The following is a 25,972-nucleotide window of genomic DNA, read 5'->3' on the forward strand; positions in this document are numbered from 1 at the left end:
AAATGTGCGGTAGATGCGGATTCACCAGCTCCACACAACTCTCCTGGTAGCCTGCGCACAGGAAGTGATGTCACCGTGTTCTAGTGAGACAGACGGCGGCGACCGCAACATTGCACGAGTAAAGCAAGACAACTGTAAAACAGTACTGAGAGGTTTTAAAGAAGTGAATTCTACTACTCAGAAAACTCCTGAGTTACTGCTGTATACACACAGACACTGCCTCAGGCACGTCTGATAGTATTGCTTGGCAGAGCCTGTTTTTAGATTTATGAAAGCCAAAAAGAGGCAGAACAATAACTCCCCACTCCCCCAAAAAGTTACATACTGTAGCTTTAACTTGAAATATGGAAAACTTGAAGATATTTTAAAGGTCCAGTGTGTAAGAATTGGTGCCATCTATTGGAGAGACTGAAAATGACAACAACTTTAATCCCTCCATGTGTGAGGAAACTACAATGGCCTTCACACCAGTGGTGAGTAATGTGGATAATATAACCTAAAAAAACAACAGCAATACATTTACCTAAATAGACAGAAACTCCATACAACAGAACACTTTTTTTGTTTGTGTGTCGTAAGCTTCTGCTTTAAAACATGAAACAAATGCTATGGCTAGTTTGATGCCTCTACAGCCGCGTGGGGACACAAGAACCCCAATAAACAATCTAACCCTAAAAACACTGGAACTTTAATTTGAATTAAATTGATTTGACAAATAACCAATGTATGAAAATGAGTCAAATAGTCAAATAATATAAATAAAAATATAATCGAAACAGAAGAACTTCCATCTGTTTACAGTGCTAAATGCCTTTTATTGATATTTACTGCAGCTGCTGTTTCATAGATTACCAGCAAACTCTCCCATCTCCCATTCCTCTCATGTATTCCTCCCATCTCTCCCCCTCCCCCCGTCATCTTTTCTCCACAGATGAACAGTTTAGCAGGACGAACTCACCTAAAAGCCCTTTTTTGTCTTTACCCCTTCTCTTTCTACAGCATGACAGTGTAGCTCCTCCTCCTCTTCTCTCTCTTTTCCCCAACAGTGATGTGTTACTGAGATATTGATGGCAGTGACCCTCCATCCCCTCCACCAACACACTCTCACACACACACACACACACACACACACACGCACACACACACATTTGTATGGAAATATACTGCAGCACACATATGCATACACATATCTCTCTATACATACATGCACGTACACACACACACATGCTTTTGACTGTGCTGCGTGTTTGCCTTGCAGGCTAACGGACATAGTTTTTTACACATGGAGCATGAGACAGCCGTCTCTCTGCTGAAGAGTTTCCCGCGGATGGTGGACTTGGTGGTTCTGAGAGACAGCAGCATGCGCTAAAAAAAAAAAAAAAAGTAGTTTTATAAAAAACAAACAAACACAACAACAACAACAACGCTTCTTTTCTCTGCTCATCACCATCCCGCTCCCACACCACCTGCCCTCTCCTGGAGGCTTGTGGAACTGAAAAATGAGCCATCTTTTTTCTTTCTTTTTTTTTTTTTTACCTTTTTAAGGGAACACACAGACATTTATTTGCCTATTGCTGGACCAAAGGCAAATAAAATCAGTGCCAAATGTACCATAGGAAACATATCGGCTCTTCTGTTTACCGACGGTCAGCGAAATGATCGCCGGCACAGCGGACCACAAGAGGAACTCAGAGCTCTGGGTCCCAACACGGCTGCTGCAGTTTGGATTTTTTTTGTGACTGAGTTGTTAATTATGCAGTCATCTGACTGGTCAGACTACAGAGTAGGTTGTTTTTGTTGGTTATTTTTGGGGTTCTGGGGTACATTGTTTTTTGCTTTTCTCCACTTTGTGCAAGTGCTATTTATTATTTTTTATTTATTTATTTATTTAAAGATTCGGTCCACTCTCCATCGTCTTTTTCCTTTTATTTCCACCGCTGTCTCAGTTCTCTTGCGTTTTCTTTTTTTTTAATTATGTATGTCTTCTGTTAATGTTTTGCAAGTATAAGTTTTCCCTCCAGTGTACAGACAAATTGAGAACTTAAGACTTTATGCCTTGTGTACATATGTAGAGCTGCCGCTTTTTTTTTCTTTTCTTTTTTTTCTTAGAGCTGCAACTCTCTTTGGGGCCTGGAAAGACTCATTAAGTTTATGATAAATACACTTATTGTTAATAGACCACATTCTGAATTCTCTCTCTTATAAACATACAGGGATTATTTCTCCAAATGGAGGATTTTTCTAAAGTATATCACAGATTTATTGCTGTATAGAAGAAGAAAAAAAAATCACAAAATATGATTTTTCCTCGTCCATAATTGCTACTTTTCCTTTATTTATTAATGAATTTATTTCTTTAACTGTTGCCTGCACAGCTGTGCTGAAAAGAGCTAAAGCAATATTCCCACGGCTCGGCCCATTGAGCTTCTCAGCAGAGCCGGACTTGTCCTGCAGTGCCATCTATCCAGTGACTAATGCTAATGTTTACACACACACACACACACACACACTGCCGTGCACATGAACAAACAGGCAAACACACACACACGCCCACAATTGTAAAACATTTATTCACTAGGTGCACTATTGCATACAAAATCCCTGAGCCTGATTTTAGAGTTTCAAAGCTACTATTATTATCATTAATAGCACCATGCACTGTAACACTATTCATGATACCCGTGCCATATTTTGAGGTCTTATGTTTGTTTGTTTTTAAGTATTGTTCCAGTAACGTCCCACAATTTTCTAGTTGTTTGGGTTGTATGATAGCCACAGCATGCTTTCATATCACTAGTCTCTGCTTCTAGAGTTCTAGCCTCTCAATGTATTATACCACTGAGTTTCAGTAAGACTCGTGTTGTAAAGTTGGTGCCATACAGACCCTGACTCTGACCCTTCCTGGTTCTATTTACAAAAGCCCATTATTACGTTAGAGCTTTACCTCTATGTGGCCCAGATCTGATCTGAAAACACCGTGGTAGGAGCGGCGTGACTTGACTTGCGCGCGTAAAGGGAAACTTTTTTTTTTTTTTTTTTTTTTTTACTGTTGTTCCTTGTTTTAGATCCGAGTGTCAGCAACCATCGAGTGAAAGTCTACAAGAGGAAATGTGTTTGTGTCCTTTTGAGACAATCGGTGGAAGGATCCGATCTGAGTCACAAAGGCGTTTGACGACACTTGAAATTTCTGTGTAACTTTTGTAACCTGAGGAGATGTGAATCGATTTAGACGTGCAGGGGGAATTCTAATTTGCCACTTTTGCTGGTGAATGTTCAAAAAAAAAAAAAAATAATCACCTGTGCGGGGTTTAGGGTCACTGTGTTTGAAACAGGTAAATCATAGTAATCCAGATGTAGAGACTTGTGTTGTTGCCAAAGTTGGGAGTCACAGCAATGGGATCACCTACGACCTTCGTTGACATGATTCAGAACTAACTATGACAGAAGTGAAAAGAAAAGGTGAATGGGCTCATATTTCTGTCCGTGTGTAAACGCAGCACATGTCCTGAAGGTGTCTCATCTTTTCCACAGGCCTTTGCTATTGCTGGACATGACCGTGCCAATTTTGTGCCAACTCTCTCAATGAAGCATTAGGGTTTCACGTGATTTACCACAACGGACTGAAAGAAAACCGGCACAGATCAGTCGTGTGGTCGAGATCTCGACCACAGGAACCCCCCCCCCCCCCCCCCCCCACAAACCCCGCCCTATTTAGAGTTTGAAATATCAAAGATATTGTGACGTGAACAGAGAAAAAAAGGTTTGATAATATAATTATTTTTTACTACATGTTTCAGGTAATTCTTTCTAAATATATTGATATACCTTAGCTTTGCTCAAAAATTGTGATATTTTATAATGACACTTATAAACAAAAGTTATGGATGGAAGTACGCACAGTATGACTTGGAGACCTACACGTGTACTCTCCACAAACTGTACAAAATGTATTTCTACCGTAATTGTGAATTTGTGTTATACAAATATATATATTATATATATATGTATATGACTATAAAAAAGGTCATTCTTTTCTATGTGTTTAAAACTACGTATGAGCTGGACAAATGTTGCGGACGGCGTCACTGTACATAGCGGTGAATGAAATCTAATTTAAAAATGACTCATATTGATTGTGAATGTACTCATGCTTTCTGCAGTACCTACACCTACCCAACTTGAATGCTGCTTCTTCTGTTGTGTGATTTGAAAAAAGACAAAAAAAGGAAAAAAGAAGTTCTTTGACCTCTGAAAGAGAGCGAGAGAGGGAGAGAGAGAGAGAGACGCGCCGTCGAGTTGTGAGTCGGACAGAAACTTTAGTGCTGATTTAAGAGAACATATTTATTTCTTTATTTATTTGCACATGCAAGTTGAAAATCCTTCCAGTTTTAAGTTTTGAGTATTAACGCGGAGACATGTAATTGCTGAAGTATATATATAATATATATCATGTGTTTAGAATGCATTTTGCAGAAGCTATCTGTACATACTATTTAAGATACAGTTTTTACAAAAAACAATATATGTATAAAATTGGAAAAAATGCTGTGCAATGATTATACTGGAGCCATTTTGGGCTTTGGGACGTACCATTTTTTCAGTATATAAGAAGTGTTTTGAATAATGTACTAAAGTCTATTGTACAAATAATAAAAATGTCACTATTGGTAACCTGGGTTCTTTCTAATGCACTTAATGGAAAGTTTGTCCCTGTACATTCATTAAAGCTTGTAAGAAAGGGGGTGGACTAAAATAAAATAAGTTTAGATGAAGAGGAATTAATGAGTGATAGAGAGGGATAAAGACGGAAATAAAGAGAAAATGGGCGTTAGAAAAAAGGAAAAAGACACAGGAAGTAACAGGGAGATGAATTGGGATTGGAGATTTGAAAGTGATGAAGGGAAGGAGCAAGTATAGAAATTGAAGAGAAAGAGGTAAGGTGACATGCACATGGTGGTGGCATGGATACAGAAGAGAGGTAGAGGGAAAAAAAGATGAGGTAAATAAAGGAAATAGTAGAAGGGGATCAGCGGATCAGCTCAGCAGGATTTCAGTTTCCTCTGTGGATTAAACTCAGCCGATCCTCTCGTCGTCTCTGCAGATGCTCCTTTGTCTAATAACCTGGTTCTTTTTCATCACTCTCTATCCGTCCATCTGGGAGTTGACACTAATCTGAGTTGCCGTTCAAAGAGGGACAGCGGAGTTTGTCAAGCAAACAAACAAACAAAAAACCTACCAGTGCTTATGTTTGAGTAGCTCCATTGAGGTGAGTATTGTGTGAGTATAAATCCCACTGGCAACTGAAAAAAAAGAGATCAGTTATTGATTGATGATAGTTTAACAAGGATGTTTCATGTTTAATCAGTTAAAATTCTCATATGGGAAGCTAAGCATCATGAGAAAGGTCCTGGGTGTTCGCTCATATTTGACTCTCCACTGCTTTTGATTGACTGCAGACATAAATAGACATTAATGACAGAAGATTTAATGATTGTTTCATTCTGTAGCCGAACAAAGAAAAAGAAAAATCCATCCCGACTTTGAAGAGCTCTTTCATAGTCATTTAGTACTATAAATCATTTTGTAAGTTGGTCTTTATCTCTATAAAACCTATTATGAGAGAAAACATGACGTGTTTGTTGAGATTTGTATCCAGCAATTGTTGAGCTCACGCGTTCACCTCAGCTTGATTGGAGGATAAATCTGAGGGGTTGTAAGATGACACATTTTTTAGATAATTGCATTAATCAGATGAGAAATGACTCTGTTAACAACAACATACAGTACAGCCATCTGAAACCTTCAATGTCACATTCCTAGTTGTTAAACACCAAGTCAATTTGCATTATTTTGAGTTTTGTCTTTTCACAAAATGCAACTACATTTCAGAAGGAAATCCACATTTTCCCACAGTGTCAATACACGCCTCTGTCTTGCAAATTTAACAGCTGTTTTTAAAAAAAACAAAAACTTAAAACTGTGTTGCTGCCTTTCAATTAGTAACATCAATATCATTGGCTGAAATGTCTTCTCCCCCCATGTTCTCCTGGCACCGGTGGCCTCTGAAGAACAACTCTGCTCACTGTGGTACAGGCCAACAATTAACAATAGTGGGTAATAGTACACACACACACACACACAGTCAAAAGCAAAATGATGTTCTTTTGTCCCTTTTTTTTTACTCAGACTTTTACGCACTGCTTTGAACACAATACTTCTGTGTGCTGAATGACCAACCCACTTACACAATCATGCATAAATTTCTCCCCACGCTGACTCATACATTATTCTACAATCTGTATTGTGTGTGTGTGTGTGTGTGCGCACACACCCACCACAGCAGTCGATTCACTCTTGTGACCTGATCAATAACAATACCAGGGACTGAGTCCATGACCTGCATTCATTTAGCCGCTTCCTGCGTATGTACAGTATGGATGTTGTGCGTGTGTGTGTGTGTGTGTGTGTGTGTGTGTGTGTGTGTGTGTGCAGATGAAGTCCATGTACAATTGATTCACTGTCCACAGACAGACTCAGACATAATGTATACGCTAGACTCACGTCTTTATCAGGCAATGATTTTCCTTTTTCAATTTTGCCTCTGTATCAGGCTCCAAATAACTTCATCAATGCAAATAACTAAGTACATTAACCAATCTTGACAACTCTATACCAGTAATGGGCTAAATTGACCTTTTACAAAACCTAATGAAGCCTGTTTTATAAATGACATACTGTATATGTGCAACACACGTCATTGGAAACAAACAAAAAACGTAGTTTTGTTACAATGTGAACTTCCCCTGACTCACACACAACTTTTGCACTTATCAAATATGACTCATGTTAACTAACAGAGTCATCATCTGGTATGGGATTGCCATGCATGAAATAAACCGTGACTCTCACATGTTTCATATATCAATTAACAAATCAACGTTAATCACCATCTATTTCAATTCCATCCATTCATTTTCAATTTATTCATCCACCACATGTGGGTCGTGTGTGGCGGCTGGAGCTAATCCCAGCTGACATCATGTGAAAGGTCGCCAGTCCATCGCAGGACCAACATACAAAGACAAACAACCTATATGGAGAATTTAGAAAGTCAAATTACTTTATCGCCAATTATACCACGGGAGAACCCAAATATACACAAGGACACCGCAAAGAACAATCCTTGGTCAAAGTGGGAACCAAAACGGTGACCTTCTTGCTTAAATAGACTATTGATATAACAGTTACAACCTTTACATGTTTGGTTAAAGTATTAATTAAAGAGGCTTGTAGAGACTGGTTTGGTCTTGAGCCATGGTGAAAGTTAAAGTCCATGTTCCTTTAGGAGTGGCTGTTTTGAGTAAACAAGGAGGCTGAGTAACAGGTACAGTCCTGGGATTTTACAGCTTTAAGAACTCACCATTTCTCATCATAATACCGCCAAACAAATGCAGGGATAAACCTGCCTTTACTGCCATGGGATTAAACCTGGGACATTTCTGTGAGATCACCTTAAACACATTGTTTGTCTGTTTTCATTTGTGTGTGTGTATGTGATTTTGCTACCTCTTTAGGATCTGTTCTAGCATAAACACTTGTGGACCATTAGTTCTCATGGGGATCAGGGTCTGGCAGACACGTATACTTGAGAAGTTAGGTGTAAGAGGTGAACTGTAGTTAGGTTAAGGTTAAGGTTAGGCATTAAGTTCAATGGTTATGGTTAGAGAAAGGTTTTGGAATGGAATTAAATGGAACTAAATGCAGTGTCCTCACAAGAATAGCTGCTCAAACCTGTCTATGTGTGTATGTCGATGTGTTTTGGACCTTTAGTGGAACACAGTGTTGCCACTACCCGGTTCGCTTGTCAAAAGTGCCCCGACATCAGAATCCAAAAGTTTTCCATGAAAATACCCTGAGTAGTTTCCGATTACTGTTTGCTACGATATGTCTGAACAACTATCACATTATAACTTAGAGACTGAAGTGACATTTAAAAATCATTGACTATGTAGGAAAGTTCTTCGGTCACATGGTCGCTTTATAATATTACTTAATTATTTTATTTATTATTTTTTAATTATTGCTTAAGTAAAAGTCTTAAAGTATATGACATTAACTGTACTCAAGTATGAAATGTAAAGGTTTTAGAGGTAAAAGTATTAAAAAAGTTGAGGAGTTAGGATTGTGCCATGGTGGGTCACTGGTAGGGAAAATTGTTTTCAACAAGAAGGTTGTGAATTCAATTCCTGGCTCTGCTAGTCTATATGTCCTTGAGCAAGACACTTAACCCCATGTTGCAGCATGTGGATGGGTGAATGGCAAAAGTATAGTGTAAAGCCTCAAGCCTGGAAACGTGCTATACAAATACAGACTATTACTCTTCTTCTTCTAATTTTATTTGTTAGTAACAAAGATAGTTAGGGAAAATGAATTGGAGTAAAAGTACACAATTCAAATAAGTAAAAGTTGTTAGAAATATAAATAACAAGTGATTTTGTACCTAATTACAGCAATGAAGTATGTGTGCTCTGCTATATTACAACACTGTCATCAAGCATTAAATGGCGCATACAGTATGTGTGAGTGCAATAGTTTCAGGGTTGAGGTTAAAGGTTAAAGTTAGGTATTTAAGGTAAGGTGCAAGATGAAGATTGAAACCCTCATTTTAAAGTGGTTTTAGCAGGTTCTGACAAATGCAAAGGTTAAAATGCTGAGGGTTAAGACTCGGTGTCTAGTCTTAACTAGTCTTAAATTACTCAGTTCCTTGTAGAATTAGATTTGGGTTAGACATGACTATATTAGAGTCAGGTGGTAGGCCCTAGCATTATCTAGCACTGAAGGAATGCATTGTCTATGGACGTCCTCATAACTATTGACAAGCGTGTGTGTGTGTGTGTGTGTGTGTGTGCCGCCTAAAAACCGGTCTGACAGCGGTTTCGTGTCGAGTCACCTGAATGAAGGAATGGAGAGCGAGTTTCTCACAGACACGGCAGCTCCGGGTACTAAGTCCAGGCGGCGGCTGTGTCAACGTTTGTTGTGAACTCTCGGCAGACTTCTTCTCCGGAGTGTTTTGTTTTTCCTTGGAGGCTAAGTTTGAACAGCGGACTGCCGCGGTGTCACTTTGGTGTCCCAGTTTGGAGGCAGGCTGTCCCGGTACAGACGTACACACACATCTGTACAAACAGACAGACTTGCCAGAGCGACACTGACACACAGCCCCGGGAGGAAGAGGGACTCTCCGTGTCACCATGCCTGTGCGACAGAAAGGTAGAAACAAACCCATTTTTTCTCCACATGTTTTAGGTTGTTTTCTCTGTTTTAGTGTATATTCGCGTCTCTTTTGTTCAGATAAATAAACGACACCGCGTTAGTTCAGTTTGAAGCTCTCTGAGAGCTCGCATTTGTGTTGCCCTGTCCTAGCTTGTGAGTTAACGTTATATTATACGGAACTTCCCTCCAACATCAATGATTTAAAGATTGAGTATTTATTTTAGTTTTATACACAACTTTTAGATTCTACATTCAGAGCTTTTACAAGTCATTCTGCCATTTTGATAAATCCGGAGCACATGTTGCCCACAAAGTGGCACTTAATACAACAATAATATCATTTTGCAGCATGCTAGTGTGCATTGAAATGCACGTGTGTCAAAACTATGGTGCAAATTACTCATGCAGTATACGTACCTGCGGTCTATTACATCTACTCGTGTTTTTATGCAAATAGCGCCAAGTTACAGCATACATTATCTCAAGACACTTTACTAAAGTGTTGATGGATGAGTACATGCGAATTAAATGACCACACATTTGACTGACATTTGGTTTTGACGTCCTTCTATGCAAGAGAGGAATCTGTGCTAGCTTTTATCAGCTGTTCAGATGCCATAGCGCCCGGAATGCAGACTGCAACCTCCCTTTTTCACCATAAACACCCACTGTCCTCATGCCCTTCTGCATCAGGGCAACACAAATACATGGTAATAAAGTTTAATGACTGTCCCAGTGCATACAAATACAGTGGAGTGCCAGGAACAGAGTAAGCATTACCATACATTTGTGGAAATGAGGAAGAGTTTATCAACATTTTAGTCCACAACATTATAAATTAAAGACCGGTTAAAGAGACATTATGTTCCATTTGTACCTGATGACTTGTTTTTATTTACTTGTATATGCTGAATTTAGATGCCCAGCGAGCCCTGGAGCTGCTTCAGCAGTACCGGACTAAATTAGAACAGAGGCGGCACAACCAGACACAGACCAAACAGGGCCACGTGGAGGAAGACCACCAGCTACAGCAGTCTCTGGACAGAGTCATCAATGTCTTCCAAAGTCAGCTCTTCAGTGCTCTACTTGGTAAGGATTGTCTTTCAGTATCGCTCTGTGTCAGTGTTTATCTCTAAATGTGCACTTGACCTTGTGTAACCTGTTGATCAAATTCATAAATATGCATGTACCAAAACCAGACCTATTGCCATAAATCAATGTTTTTAAGCAGTCAATACTTACTATTGAATATTACTTGAACCTGGTCTATCACATGACCGTTCACCAGAAAATAAAGATCAGAAGACACAGATAGGCGTGTCATAGCCTATCACACAGCGCCCTTTGTAGATAATACAGTAAGTGAACATTTAAAGTGTGTGCCGCACACATAAATTCCTCCCAACAGTTTACAGCCTGCGTCTAATAGTTGTAATTGTTGTGAACTGTTACTTATGCGAAGGAGACACAGTCCTCGTGTGCCTGTGTGAGTTTTGTGAACAACAACAAACTGGTTTTTAGCCTTCGGTCACACCTATTTTTCTCCACGCCTACACTTTGAGCTTTTACAGTTATACTTCTTTGTGCGTGTGTTTCCCACAAAACACGGGTTCCACTTTTGAACTGTCACAGTGGTCTTTGCCTTCAAGACACTTGACTTAATCCCAGTCTGTTGCATGGTTGTGACTGTGTTGCCATTCTACATACATGTATTTTCCATTTTGGATGCCTCTTATATACATATTTGTAATACTGATAAATATTCTGTGTACTCTTCACTCTTCTCTTTTTTTACACACCCTCCTCATCTAGTCCACGCCCACTCCCTATATACAGTATGCATTTTTTTCTCCCTCTTCACTGTCACTTTAATGACCTCCTCACTTGTCAGAATTGATGGTCTGAGTTCATGACCATATCCACTTCTGTTTATGGAAAGGGGGAAGGGAAACCTCTCTGTCACTCAGGGAAATTACTTAATGGAATTAACTATTACTCTTGTAAGGGAGGAACCTGGTACCACTGCTCTATGTACAGCAGTCATGGTAAAAGTGTCCCTTATGCTGCCACCAGAGGTCACTAGTGTATAAACGGCATTTTGTTTATTTTCCTGTAACCTCAAAATTGGGAGATTCTTTTTCTGTTTATTGAATATTCATTTGTGTGCTGTCTTTAATATTTTAAAGTTATCCTGTTCATCATTTATATAGTCATGTACAAAACAAGTCAGCCTAATTTATGAATTCACTCAGCCTGGTTCCAATTTCACCATTTCTATTTCCAGATATCCAGGAGTACTATGAGTTGACCATCCTTGCAGACAGCAAGTGTTCTGTCGACCAGACAGATGGTTCAGAAGGACTCTCTGAATCCTCTAACCTGTCAACACTACTCCCAGACCAGCCACAGGCCCTCTCTGGTTCCCTGACACCCTTAACTTGTGGTGAACAAAATCAGCCGACACCCTTAGTTCGCAAACCTAGGTCAATCAAGTCTCCTGCCCCTCCTGTCCCACCTGGAATACCCCCTAATATTTCAGAAACACAGCCGAGTACGCCTCAGCCACATTCAGCCAAAGTCAAGTACCGTGCCCCAATCCCTCCAGTCCAAACTGAGGACTCTAAATCCACAGAGACTTCTCCACTGTCTTCTCCCTCTGCTGCCACAGTGAACGGTGTGGAAACCCACGCAGGCTATATTAAAACACCTCCTGGAGTATCACTGAATGGGACAAAGCGAAAACTTACTGCCACCAACTCTGGGGCTTCATCAGAAAGCTCCAGTACTTCAGTAAATCCTCAAAGTCTCCCTGCCTCTCCTGGCCTCAAGCAGGTGACCGTCTCAGCTCTGGTCTCCAGCTCCATCCAGGGCCTTTTGTCACCAACAACTCCTGACAAACTTAGCCCCACTGCCACCACACCAATTACCAGCCGGGGTCCTAACAGACTCATAGATGCTGCAGCTGTCGCCAAAGCGCCGACAACCAGCAAGGACCCAGGATTAGGCAAAGTCACTCCCAGCACAAGTCCGACCAGCCCCAACCAGGGAAAATTTACCTTCAGCAACCTCAGCCCCACAGGTCCTCCAGGCCCCTTGACAAAAGGACCACATTTGAGGTAAGTCCAGCATTTATTTTTTTGTTCAATGCAACCTTTGGCAGCAGATGCATACATCATAATGTAAATACAGGAATACCAGGGAAAATCTATATCATACTTTGGTTGGAGTTAAGGGGTAGACAATTAACTTCCACACACCATCTCTCCCTGATCTGTTTCCAGTCCTACCAGTCCTGGGTCAGTAAATGTCTTCTCCCCAAGCCCCAGCCATGGTCCAGACAGCCCCAGGTCAGCTACAGGCCCACTGACCCCCACCAAGGTAAGACATCTGTGGTTGTTTTGTGTTAGTGTCTAAATTGCTCTTGTCCACAGTAGATAGCAGAGTGAAATGCAGATTGCCTTTTGTCAGAGGGTGGCCATACCCTCCGATAAGGCTGCATGGTTTTTGGAAAAGAGAAATAAATAATTGGGGTTCTTTACAGAGACTTGGAGAAACAACTTTGAAATATAATGTATTATTGCCTCATTGTAGCTCAGAGCTTATCAGGTATGTTGAAGTAATATGTACTGTTCCATTTATTAAGATACTGTGTCTTTGGATTCGGTGGCAGTGATTTCTTAGCAGATCCTTTTGTTGTACAAGCATTTTTGTGGGCTTTGTAAGTAAGTAAGCTTTGTGTGGGTGCATAGTTTTTCTTCCTTACCATCCTGACTGGGATTATTCAGTTTTGTTTGAGCTCCAGAGGGTTTTCTTTTACTGGTTTTTAAAGTTTTTTTTGCCATTTGTTGTTTTTGCTGTGACACTGTCTCGTCAAATGTGGATGCTGCATTGGGGGAACGTTCAAGCATTATTGATCAAAATTCAGTATATTTTTGGATCTTTCATTGACCCCATAAAGTATAAGCCCTGTATCAGCTGTAATTGCATCAGGTGTGTCCAAAATTGCAGCATTTCTATACGAGAATAATTGATTTACTTGCCTAGTGTGTATGTATTGTATTGTAAACTACAGTATATTGTGTCAATTGTACAGTAACTGTGATGCTGTTCACCTGCCCAATATCTTGAGTGAGTGAAATCCTGTCTCTGTGGAACTTCACCAATAATCACAGTCATAGTTGAAAGTAGAGCATTTTAAAGCAATTCCACTATAAGTGTTCACTTAATGTCATCCCCTACTCTGCCAAACAGTGACTCACCTAAAAAACAGCAGTACAGTATATGAACTTGTGTGTGCTTTTTCAGTGTGTGTAGACAAATCTGTATGAGTGAGTCTACACCCAAGCATCCATGTGTATGTGTTTCTCTTACTGACTCTGCATGTCAGCCTTTTCTGTGCATGTGTTCTGTGAGAATGTGGTTACATCAGCCATGCACTTTTTTAGGTCAAAATGTAGCGATCAGCTTCCATAAAACAAAGACGGGCAGCGGAACAGCTGCCAGGTTTCTGAGCTGGCCTCTTATTTTAGTGTATAAAGGTCCTCTCTAGGTTTGCTCTGATGGCATGACAGGTGGAGAGGACATTATAAAAGGGAGGAGAGAGAGAAGCTGAGAGACGAGAGAAGAGGGGATGAAGGAGGAGACAAAGGACGACAGGCGGCAGAAAGATGTCCCCATCAGCAGCAAGCAGCTGAGCGGCGGAACAGGAAAGTTGCAGCTGGGAGATGTTTCAGTGAAACTTTGCTATACGGACTGGTGGGCATGGACTGTATCTGTATCCTCACTACCAAGGTGAGCCACAGGAAGAGTGCAGGTAGAGCAGAACAGAGGAGATTGGGAAAAAACAGAACTAAATTATCACAGTTTTCAACTTGGTGTCTCTCTTAATATTGACAGCCATTGTATTCATCCGCTTGATTTTGTTGTGCGTGACTTATTGTTTTAACTGGCAACAGGGTGATTTATAATACAAGACCTATAGTATGTTGGGCAATTAGTCTTCACATAACTAGATAAAATGAATTTATTAATAAATGTGGTAAACTCAATGCACCTGCTCACAATTATTTATATCAAATTGGGAACAGGCAGCTTTTTGTACAGATGGCTTGCACTAATTTGTGACCGAATGGGCTATAAGGTAATATCTTAGAGGAACAGGCTGTGCTCTAGTGAAGCGTCTCTAATGGGAATGCCAATCTGTTGCTTCGTTTTTGGTCTGACAACATGTGACATCCAGAGAGAGACAAGAAACTAGGTTGGTAGGACACACACTTCAGAAGATGAGCTATTGGACTGGATGGCTATCTGTGTAGGTCGCTGACTGATGCACTGCTTGACTGACATGTCTCAAGGCAGGAGAGAATACTTGACTTGAATATATAAATAAGTATACATAAAGAATCTACGGCATGTGCATACCCAGAAATAAATAGTCCAGGAATTCAAATGGGAATGCAGAGACTAATACATGAAGCATCGTAGTAGGTCTGCAACGATTACTAAATTAATCGTCAACTATTTTGATAGACATTTGAGAGTGTCGCCCTGTGATGGATTAGTGAACTGTCCAGGGTGTACCCTGCCTGTTACCCTATCAGCTGAGATTGGGACACCATCCCCTCATGTGGAGGATAAAGTGGTAGAAGATGGATGGATTGATTTGAGAATGTTATCATTTCGAGATTTAGGAAACAACAGACAATCAACATTTTATGGAGCAAAAGAGTACTTGATTTATTGAGAAAATAATCGACAGATTAATTGATTATGAAAATAGTTGCAGCCCTACATTGTAGCTGTATCACCACAACATGTATCAGTACATGAATGCATGGTTGAATTCTATTTTGGTCTTAAACTCATATGTGACTCAGTCTTCACACTGGTGTTCTGTACTCAGCCACTTGGTCACCCTGCTGCTATAATATAAAACACTGTCTCGAGGCTAGTTCAAGTGCTTGAGATGACCTTTTAGGAGCATTCTGTTGTTCTTGCTCACACAAGGATGGTTACTTTGAAGGTCAACGCAGATTGAAATTACCTACTTAGCATGCATATCAATTGGGAAGCTACAAGATCTACCCTGAGTTTTCTAAAGAAGGCCTTTCATTGAATGTAAAAAGAATGCCTTAAACAGAAGCTGCACTGTTATTTATGTTAAATGGATCTGGTGAAAGAGAGAGAACATGTGAGCAGAAGGAGGCAGGCACTCTCAGACCACACACACAAATAAGTCTCCATTCATTTGGCAGATACACAAAGGGATTGAATTCATTTGGCTAAGCTCATTTATCTCATTAAGTTAATGGATTTAAATACAGAGGGTGTTTCCTGAGCTTAATATTGGCAGATTACAGCTGGGCAATCTCTCAGTACTCTGTGATAACTCCCTCACTGAACCTGTTGCTTTCAGTGTAAAGGAAAAGTCCAGGTAAAATCAAGGTGCTCATATAATAGCCCCTATGAATCCAACCAGGAAGTACAGACCAGGCCAAATACACAAAGATATGTCTTAGTGTTTTTGTAGAAAAGTGCAGTATTCATTGACAAGAGTGATGATTTAAAGGTTGATTGTGCAATATAATTACTACAGTACTACTTGTATAATGTTGGTATAGTTTTGAAATTGGTTGGTATAGATTTTTTTTTAAATAAAAAAAATAATTTGGTTTTTGGTTGGAAATGGCCAATCTCTTTGAAGCCTGTTGTCTTGCACCTTTATGTTCTTACAGCAGCTCAAACAGCCAACGTTTTGAAGTCGTACAGTAGTACATCACCCTTTCTGGAATGTGAAAGTCATTGTAGTCCCCTGACACACTTGGGAAACAGAGGGGGTGGACGTAGGAGTTCTGCCGTTGTCACAGTGTGCAGTCCCACCATTAGATTTCACTAAATAAGACCTGTCAATATATGGATGAACTCAGGCAGGTGTGTTCGGATTGTTGATTGAAGAAGATATGTCATTGTAATGCAGTTGCTGGAAATGCATGGGGATGTCAGGTTTGTGTTTTGTGTATGTAATCATCATATGTAGATTTATTCACACTGAGACAGACGGATACATTCTGTGTGGTCATTTTGCACCCGTAAACGCAGCAGGTTGTGTTGGAGTCTGTGTATTTGACTTTCAATCGGTACCTACCTCTCTGTCTCGGTGTAAAATCCAACATCCAGGGTGTGATTGTTATTTGTTTTCACTGAGACTCACTGGCTTCCCGTGCTTCAAGGGAGAGCAGGAGTCTCCCTTAAGAAGCTTACCTTAGGCTTGCTAATAGACTTTACAGAGGTGGGCTATTTTAGTCTGGACAAAGAGGAGTAAATAGAGGAAATAATGATTGAGTGTGAGAAAGACAGCGGAAAGAGACGGAGCAAGTGTGTGACATCTTTGCCCTTCTTCACTTTGGTGTATTTTCTTGCTTATTTGTTTGCTTTTGCCTGAAAACTGCACACAGCGTCATTCCACCAATCCATCAATCTGTGGAACTGTCCAGCTGGCATTGTGATGTAACCTTAAAGAGGGTGGTGGCTGACAAACTATCAAGGGCATGAGAGCAAAGGAGAAGGAGAGAACTTCCCAAACATGTGCCCATGGGTATGGATCTGCAGATGTGCAACAGACTTGCTCAATTCAGGAGCTTCTCAGTGACGGTTAACATCCTCTCAACTCTGAAGGATCTACAGTTTTTTTTGAAGAACTAGACGTAATCTGTGGGGTGCACTGTTAGTCCTGTATGTATTGGGTTGACGCCTACTGGGCCAGAGTAAGGGCTACATGTGAAGATGGACCATCACAACTCTACATCCTCAAAAAATGTAATGTACCTGCTCCTTTTCTATCAAATACCTTTCCACCCACCTGCTGTGTGTCTTACAGTCCAAGCCTAGAGAGTAACAAAGGCAACTCAGGTTAAATAGATGCCAACCAATATTACACACAACCTGTATCTATCTTAAGATAAAAAGGAATAAAGCAACGTAATATCGGTTGCAAAAAACAAACAAAAATCTATTTCTTTTAAAGTGTTTATATCAGTGTTTTAGGCACCTACCAGTTTATATTGAAAATAGTTGTCATTTTTTGCAGTCTCTGGTCCTCATGGCTTCACATAATGGTGTCAAAGGTGCTGTAGAAACACAGATGTTAGCTGCTAATTTAGAGCAGCTCAGTAATTAAGAGGAATGAGTCTGGAGTATGTGGTTGTGGCTTTTACATTAATGACAGCTGCTTTGCTAATGTTCTGTTCCCTGTAGTGACTGCTCACAATTACCTCCGTTTCCAGTCTTAACAGGTTAAGGTCACAAACTGCACTCATTCACACCAACACCAGTGGCCACAATGAAAAAAAAATGTTTCCCTTAAAGCAGAAACTAGAATCAAAACTGTCCCATAGCTACTGTAGCTGTAGTGCTGCTACCAAGAACTTCCTCCGCCCAAGTTCATGACCCTGAATCCAGAAGCCTTTTGGGCAAGAACTCACTCACCTTTGGCTGCCTCTTAATCCAGTGACAATTGGTCCAAGTTGGCTGGTTAAAAAGGGGTCAAGGGGGCAGGGACTGAGCAGTGGTTGTCTTTGAGACGTTAGTGACTGAAAGTATGGATGCCAACACTCTCCTGGAGCTGAGGACTAGATAGCAATATTAGTTAGGTATATATATATATATTTTTTTCAGATAATTTGTTTACTTCTTTGCTAACTTGTTTTTCAGTGATCTATTGTGGCTAGCAGACCAGCAAGCTAATATCAAATTGTTGATTGTTCAGGCCATGTCATGCCTGAGTTCATCCACAGCAGATAATCCCATTAACCAGAAGACTAATCTCTTTGGATCCACACACACTCTCACACACACGCATGTGTGTGCACATGCACAGATAAAAATACTAACATGCACACGCAAATACCGAGGCAGTCGGTTGAGTTCTTTTGAGTTCTGTTTAGTTTTATCCTTGATTTTCCAGGAGGGAAAAGCAAACAGTTTAGTCACTGTGAGTGAATGACCCCTGACCCTTGACTGTGACCCTTAGGCCCCAACAATATGCTAGTTATTCATACATCATTAAATAATCAAGAACTAAGTTTGTATATGTAAATATGTTTTGAGTTCCATGTTCAATAGGTGTATTATTTAATACATTTAAAGTGTTCCTCCTGATCTACTGAATATAATAATCTGATCATTCATATTTGCATTTGTGCAGACCTGAAAAAGATAAAAATAAGGTGCTAAAGTTGTATATTATCTCAGTTTAACTAAAAATAACATACCCAAGGTTAAACTGAAAGTTTAGAACATTGTCCTAGTAATGCTGTGTCCGTGTTTTACCACAGAGTGGCACTGTATGAATGAAAAACACAACAACATGTTGGGTACAGTTTGCACATATCACTTTTCAAGTATACATTTTCTAAATGAATGCACTGTTCTGCTGTTATTTGTGGTTGTCGGGCTTCCGCAGGAATGTGTGTGTGTTGTTGCCACAGTGTTATAGAGAGCTGGGCTGGGATATATTTAGGAGGGGAAATAAAATATCACCCATGTGGAAACTGATTACACAGCTGGTAAACACTGATCATGTGACCACATTTGAAATGTTGATGTATGGAGTAATCTTTGATTGGTCGGCGTAGAAAGGAGAATCCACCCCGATTGGCTAGTTAGGAGAGTATGATGTTATCACACACACACAGCATAGTTATTTCTGTGCTGGCTGACCCACTAATGTTAACATGTAGTGAATGCCTGCAAGGCTTATGAGGTTGCATCTGCTTCCTTAGTCTCCATTTGTCTCCCATTCATTCCTTTCATTTTTTTAATACATATTTCTTTCTTGATTCCTCTCATTTTCTCCCATTTGATTCCCCTACCTTTTAAATAACTATGTGATGTTGAGAATATGACATCCTGTACATGTCCACACTCACATTATATTTCATGAGCCAGAATGCCTGTGGCCTTTTGTGTGTTTGTGTGTGGAGATACACACACATCAGCAGGATCTCCATCTGTTCCTTGCCAAACTCAAAGGGACACACTGTATAGCTGGTCTCAGGACAGCTACCTTATTACATAAGCCAAGATTAATGGAAGACTGGCACTCGACCCAGAGCTCACTCTTGACAACGTATAAATAATTCCTAAATGTATTTCCCTGGAGGAGTCCAAGGGTTCTTTATCAAATAAAACATATCAGAAGGGTGAGGTCTATAGATGTGAGATGTCCCCTTTTCTAAATGTGAAATATTAGGGTGTATCTTTTCTCTACTAGACACAAGTTAGAGATGGTCTTCAGTATACCTTGGTTGCAACAGGTTCAGAATCAGAATTTGTGATAAACACACACCAGGCAAAATCATGTTAATGTACCTTGCCAAAGAGTTTTGACCCTGACGTGATTTGAACACGCAACCTTCTGATCTGGAGTCAGACGCGCTACCGTTGCGCCACAGAGTCTGTTACAGTCCCTTTCACTGGAAGAGTCCAAAAGTTCTTTATCAAATAAAACATATCAGAAAGGTCAGGTTAGGTCTAAACCCAGAATGTTAACTTTAAGATGTCCCCTTTTCTAAATGTAATGTAAAAGTGTAAGGTTCACTTTTCTCTTCTAGACACAAGTTATGGCGTGTTTCCACAGCCTCGGCTCGATTCGACTTGACCCGGCACAACTCGGCACAACTCGGCATGACTTGGCACGGTTAAGTTGCGCTTCTACTAGCATAGTACCTGGTTCCAGGTATTTTTGTAGTACCTGCTCTGGCAAGGTTCCAAGCGAGCCGAGGTGATGCTATGTGTGACGTCGCCAGACTGCCGGCCACTGATTGGTCAGAGTGCTTGTCAGACGTAGCCTGTGCTCTGGTCAGGAAGGAAGTACTGAACAAATATATTTTAATTAACTAATGAGTCAGTTACACTAAAAACAGCAGCTTTACAATTCACTAGTCACTCATTTGTGTGTGTGTTGCGTGTAAGGGTTTTCGTAGTAGAAATCCAACCTAAATCGCACTGAGGCAAGCTGGGACCTTAGTGGATAAGGGCAATTAGAGATGGGCCCTTTCTAAATACTAATTTCTCGCCTCAAATGATCTTAAAACTGCGTTCCAGGACACAGAAAAATATTTATTTCAGGTTTATATTTGTATTCTCTGCTGCTATGTTCCGCCGAAATGCATTCTGGGATACATGGCTTTCCGAAGTACGCTCGAGTCACCACCCCATGCATACGGGCGGAGTGAGAACACTTCCGGGTATGAGAACCGTACTCGCTGCTCGCGTACTTAAGAATTGGAACAGAACGTGGACTGAGGCTGATGACGTTTCACAAATACGGGAGTATGCAAGTACGGCCAAGTATGGATATTGAGAAAGGGCCATGGTCTTCTGTATACCTTGGTTGCAACAAGTGGTTATTAGAATTTGTGATAGAGACATAAACCAGGCAAATGTTAATTTAACCTTGTCAAAGAAATTTGACCCTGACGTGATTTGAACACGCAACCTTCTGATCTGGAGTCAGACGCGCTACCGTTGCGCCACAGAGTCTGCCGTTGTTCTCTTTTCCTTTCTGTTTTCCTCTGATCTCTGATCCAACTAGACATTTTCTCTAACAGATATTTTCTCTTTTTTTCTCTGTAAACTCTAGAGATGGTTGTTTGTGAAAACCCCGGTAGATCAGCAGTGACTGAAAAAGTCCTCCTCTTTCTTTCTTCTCCATTTTGAGCCTCAGTTTTATATGTAATGTCTACATGTCTAAATGAATACAGTTGCTGCAAAGTGATTGGCTGATTACAGGTTTACCTTGCAAGTGTACGTTTGATAGAAAGGAAGGTACATCACTCACAACTTGAAGTGGAACATCAGAAATGTCTCCAATAGGCAAAGTCTTATGTTCATTTCAGTTGTATTGATGCAGATACAATAATTAACACTTTTTACATGTGTTAAATTAGATTTATTCTCTGTAAGAAAGCTGTTTGAAGACCAAGTTTCTTTCTGTGCTCAGAATAACCTTTCATGTCTTTCCATTATTTATATCGCTTGTCTACCTGCATCAGCTTCACAGCCAGGTTCCTCCAGGCTCATATCTGTTCATCTTTCATCTTTGTACCATCAGCCCTTCTAAAAAAAAACACTCAAACAAATTATTTCTCATCAGTAATTACCAGCTTAACATGCAAAGTGGTGCCTAGTCTTAGGTTGTGGATTCCTTACTGATAACATAACAGTTTGTCTGTCCCTGTCATCCTTTCTCTGTTCACTGTCGGTGTCACAACTTGACTCGCTTCTTTTCTCACATATTGTTTCCCACTCTCTGTCTTCTCTATTCATGCTGCGTTGTTTATTTATTTTCCAGTTGAGGTGAGAAGACAGAAAACCACAGAGAGAGAGAGAGAGAGACAGAGAGCACAGTGTGTGTGTCATGGTCCAGATGGTCCAGCTGTCACCATCAGGAACCTCAGTTGACAAGTGCGCTTTACTTGTTTGACTTGCTCTGCCCTTTGAATCCTCTGCACTGTGTTTTCCTGTCTCTGTGTGATGTATTAGACTTCTCGGACCTGATGCAGGTTTTGCACAGTGAACCAGACACCTTAGTTATTACAGAGGAAACAGATATTTACAGTATATGCTGACAAAACACCAGGAATAATGTCACTGCAGAAGTTATAAAAGTAGCTTTTGCATGGTTTGAAATGAGAGATCATGGTGTATTTTGCTTGTTTACTTGCTACTTCTCCCTTGTCCTTGTTCCATATTTAGTTTCATTTTTCAGTCTAACCCAGTGGTCCCCAACCCCCGCAGACTGGTACCGGTCCATGGGTCAATTGGTTCTGGGCCACACAGAACAAATACATAAATTACATTATTTCCGTTTTATTTATTATCTGATTCTGAACGATGTTTTATTTTGGAAAAATACTGGATTCTCTGCTGCTGCTACTGTTGAAGCAGAAACCTTCTCCTGGCTCTTGTCATCTGGCTGCTGCACAGTTAACAGGCGGGACTTCACATTTGCCCTTTGGTCAGCAGATAGCATCCGCAACTGGTTGATTTTAGGCCACAGGAATGTTGAGGCTTTGTGGAGATCAGTGATGGACTTGGCCATATTTTCCCTCAACTGGTGCACATGCCGTTGACGCACGGCTGTGCTCTGTGCAGTATCGTTGGCGCGGTTACGAGAACGCTGCTAATAAAGTTGCATACACAGTGGATTCATGTTTATTATTATAGTTAGAAAATACCAGTTTTAATGCTAGTTGTATCATTTTATTTTGTTGTATTTATCCGCCACACCTTAAAGGCCGGTCCGTGAAAATATTGTCTGACATTAAACTGGTCCGTGGTGCAAAAAAGGTTGGGGACCGCTGGTCTAACCAACAGACCAAATACAAATAATTTCATCTAATTCTTACACACTGGACCTTTTAATTCAAAAGATTTTAATGCACAATCTTACACATCTTCACCATCTTCACATGATGTTTACATTATCATGGCTAAACTCAGAACGGTGGAAGGTGAGTCAAGGGCAGCTTGACAAGCACACTGACAGCAGCTGACAGAGATCGCAGCATTATTCACATGCCAAGAAAAATGCTGCCTTCTACTTTTTCTTTTTTGACCTATAGAACCTATAGCCTTCGTCATCAACAATGCAAAGTTTGGTAGCGAGGCCAATACATGAGTAAATAATGCAAAACGGCAACATCAGATCCTTTACATGGCTTTTCAGAGATACGAGGAGAGATACTGCTTCTACTTCAGTATCACTTTAGTTGCTGTTCAACCGCATTTGATCTGCTATAAACCTTATTATTTGATGAACTTTGACCAGTTTGGTGAATATTTACTCAGTAAATATGAGGATTTTTTGGCAAATGTATATATGTTTAAATGGCATTTAATTAATATTTACAGTCAATATTATGGGGTAAAACATCTTAATTTGAAATGCAGTAACATTTAGCATATTTCACTTTTTTTTTCTTTAGCTTTTTATAGCTGTCCTGCCGATAACCTATGTTCCCCCAGTCCTCATTCATTTTAAATAGGCCAGTGTAATGCAGCGGGGGGGTGCCAACACAGAGGAGTTAAAATGCAAAAGAAGCAGAAGGTGTTACTGCACTGCAACATTTCGTCATCTGTCAAGACGGATCAGCTTTTGTAATGAATACTGTACGTGCAATGATTATCTTGCAATGAAATATTGTTAAAATTAGAGCTGCAACTATTATAACTAACGATTATTTTCATAATCGATTAATCTGTCGATGATTTTCTTGATTCATCGTTTGGTGCATAAAATATCAGAAAACCTTAAAAAATGTTGATTGGTATTCGTCAATCCTGGAAATTATGAGGTTTCTCAAATGTCTTGTTTTGTCCACAAACCAAAATGTTTGACTTTTAATGGTTTCTTTGTTATCTATAGCAAACAAATGAAGAAAATGTTCACATTTAAGAAGCTTAAACAATCGGAAATCTTGTTTTAATCATGAAAAAAGCTTCAAACCGTTTAATCGATTATCAAAATAGTTGTCGATTAATATAGTAATCAATTAATAATCGATTCATTGTTTTAGCTCTAGTTAAAATACTGTAATAGCTGTCCAATACTGTGAGAGCCTATCTCATAGTATAACATTAGATATATTTTGAATAGATTTTGAGTTAAAGCTAGTATTATTATCATTGTATATTATAGTATTTTAGTTTCATAACTGTTGTGTAATACTGTGGTGCCTCTAGCAACAGTGTCCTAACATCACCATTTGTGTTATTTGTGTTTGGGACTGTGTCCGATGTATGAACCCTTTTTACGGTTTAGGTTAGAACGTCAACATGTCTGTGTTCAGTTTGAAGTCAACACTTTTACTCTTTTTGTCTCTTTTTATCGCTCTTTCTCAGACGCTATTATACTTGATCAATTAATGATGTACTACCCTGCATCATGCCCCTGTCCTCCTGCATGTGTGTGCATTTATGTGCGACTACACAGAGCATCATCACTGCAGCAGGTAGAAGGAGAGAAAGGTGAAAAGACAGCGAGGGAGAAAGGGAAAGAAGGAGAGCACGGCATCACCGACACATTTTAGATTCTCCCTCTGCGTTTTTGTGCAAGTCTCTCCTCTATTTCTTTCTTTCTGTCTCTCATTGATCTTGCTTTATAGAGGCGGACTAACAGAGGCAGTGGAGCGAACTAAGGGAGAGTGAGCAAGTCAGGGAAAGAAAGCAAGAGAGAGGGAGACTCTGATAGAGAGAACCAGAGAGAGAGCGAGAGAGAGAGGGAGAAGAGGAGCAAGAGGGGAGGCACATGCTCTCATAGATGAGAGGGAGAAAGAGATAGAGGACTGGGACTGCTGCTACAAAAGAGGACAGCAGAGACCACATCCACACACAGACACACACACACACACACACACACTTCCATGCATTCATCCATGCACACATGCTGACAGACTGACCCACACATGCTGACAGCACCACCACCACCAACAACAACAATAACAACACACTAAACTCACACTCATGCCCTGCCAGACAGTGACCATGCTGCTCCCTGCATCCTGACCAGCTATGAGGATTACACTGATGAAGATGATGACGAAGATGAGGGCAATGAAGAACATGAGGGAGAGGACGCTGGCCTCAGCCTGCCACAGCTGAGGACCATAGCCAGGCATTGGGGGGGGGGCGGGGGGCAGGAGCAGGCAGCGAGGCCGGCAGAGTGGGGCATTGTGGGACAGGATGGAGAGTGGTTGACAGGACACATGCATGTGCATGTGCGCGTGTGCATGTGTGTGTGTGTGTGTGTGGATGTGCTTGAGAGTGAAATGTTTACATGAAGGCTAGGATGCCCCCCCAGCGTGGGACCGGCTAGCTAACGTTAGCCACATGTTGTGCCACTGCAAAGTAGCATGTACCCACAACACCATATCGCTGATGTTTGGATGCAAGGTAGGTTAAGGGTTTTGTGTGTTAATATTATGCATGTGTGTGTGTGTGAGAGAGAGAGAGCGAGAGAGTAGCTGTGTGGTTAAATGTGCTGAGAGAGAGAGAGAAAGAGAGAGAGAGAGAGAGAGAGAGAAGGAAGAATAATGATTGAGCGTGCCAAGGGACTCTGGGTTGAGGTAAAGTAAGGTGAGAGTTGGTAGCCGGCGGCAGAGTGCGAGAGAAAAAGAGAGAGAGAAGAAGTCAAAGAGAGAAAGAGAAAGGTCTTTGCTGTGTGACAGGGAGAGCAGGTTTTTGTTCTGCTGTCTGGTTTCATATTAAAATCCTTTAGTCTCATTCTAACTCCTGTTGCTGCTGCCCCTGTATCTTACTTTTCACTGATCTGAATTTATACTCTTTTACTTTTAGTTTTTTTGAGTCTTTATTTTCAATTTATGCTCTGAAACTAACTCGGTGTTAAATAGAATTAATTTAATGGTTCCTTTGGTCCCTTGGGGCAGAGCTGCAAGCAGTAACTACAGCATTGGCATCCAGCATTGCATTAGCATTTGTTGTGTATGTATCAGTGGCAGTTGCCGGTCTTTGAAACAGGGGAAGCTAATTTCACGCCCAGTTATTCATACATAAATTCTGCCCTCTGCTCTACAACTGAAACAAGAAAATCCTATAATTGGGTTTTTATTTACAGCGTTTAATATGTACAAATGGAAACAGAAACAGACAGAAACTGGTCTCCTGTTTAATTTGACAATGC

At 40.5% G+C, this 25,972-nt stretch overlaps 2 protein-coding genes, 1 long non-coding RNA gene and 2 other non-coding genes across 21 annotated transcripts in view; 2 read left to right on the forward strand and 3 right to left on the reverse strand.

Moving 5' to 3' along the window:
- lrrc7 (leucine rich repeat containing 7) overlaps nt 1–1,407 on the forward strand; it is a 107,709-nt gene extending 106,302 nt beyond the window's left edge. For 8 of the 11 annotated variants that reach the window (XM_058638068.1, XM_058638063.1, XM_058638071.1 and 5 more), the window contains one exon: nt 1,259–1,407. In XM_058638068.1, coding sequence (XP_058494051.1) covers nt 1,259–1,369 — 111 coding nt within the window. In that variant the 3' untranslated portion in view covers nt 1,370–1,407. Of the gene's footprint in view, nt 1–999 lie in introns of all 11 variants that reach the window. The other 3 variants (XM_058638070.1, XM_058638073.1, XM_058638074.1) reach the window with 3 other exon arrangements.
- Nucleotides 1,255–9,854, reverse strand: LOC131465416 (uncharacterized). Its single transcript, XR_009241310.1, has 4 exons — nt 9,688–9,854; nt 8,951–9,252; nt 5,237–5,300; nt 1,255–1,365 (listed from the first exon to the last, which is right to left on the reverse strand). It is a non-coding gene; the product is annotated as an uncharacterized LOC131465416 (long non-coding RNA).
- LOC131465413 (discs large homolog 1-like protein) overlaps nt 9,133–25,972 on the forward strand; it is a 96,064-nt gene continuing 79,224 nt past the window's right edge. For 5 of the 7 annotated variants that reach the window (XM_058638076.1, XM_058638077.1, XM_058638078.1 and 2 more), the window contains exons 1-4: nt 9,133–9,267; nt 10,189–10,359; nt 11,555–12,386; nt 12,552–12,648. In XM_058638076.1, coding sequence (XP_058494059.1) covers nt 9,249–9,267; nt 10,189–10,359; nt 11,555–12,386; nt 12,552–12,648 — 1,119 coding nt within the window. In that variant the 5' untranslated portion in view covers nt 9,133–9,248. Of the gene's footprint in view, nt 9,268–10,188; nt 10,360–11,554; nt 12,387–12,551; nt 12,649–16,927; nt 17,086–24,975; nt 25,225–25,972 lie in introns of those variants that run through there. The other 2 variants (XM_058638083.1, XM_058638082.1) reach the window with 2 other exon arrangements.
- Nucleotides 19,654–19,725, reverse strand: trnaw-cca (transfer RNA tryptophan (anticodon CCA)). The gene has a single exon. It is a non-coding gene; the product is annotated as a tRNA-Trp (tRNA).
- Nucleotides 20,740–20,811, reverse strand: trnaw-cca (transfer RNA tryptophan (anticodon CCA)). The gene has a single exon. It is a non-coding gene; the product is annotated as a tRNA-Trp (tRNA).

This window comes from Solea solea, chromosome 9 (assembly GCF_958295425.1).
Source record: "Solea solea chromosome 9, fSolSol10.1, whole genome shotgun sequence".
Lineage (NCBI taxonomy): Eukaryota > Metazoa > Chordata > Actinopteri > Pleuronectiformes > Soleidae > Solea > Solea solea.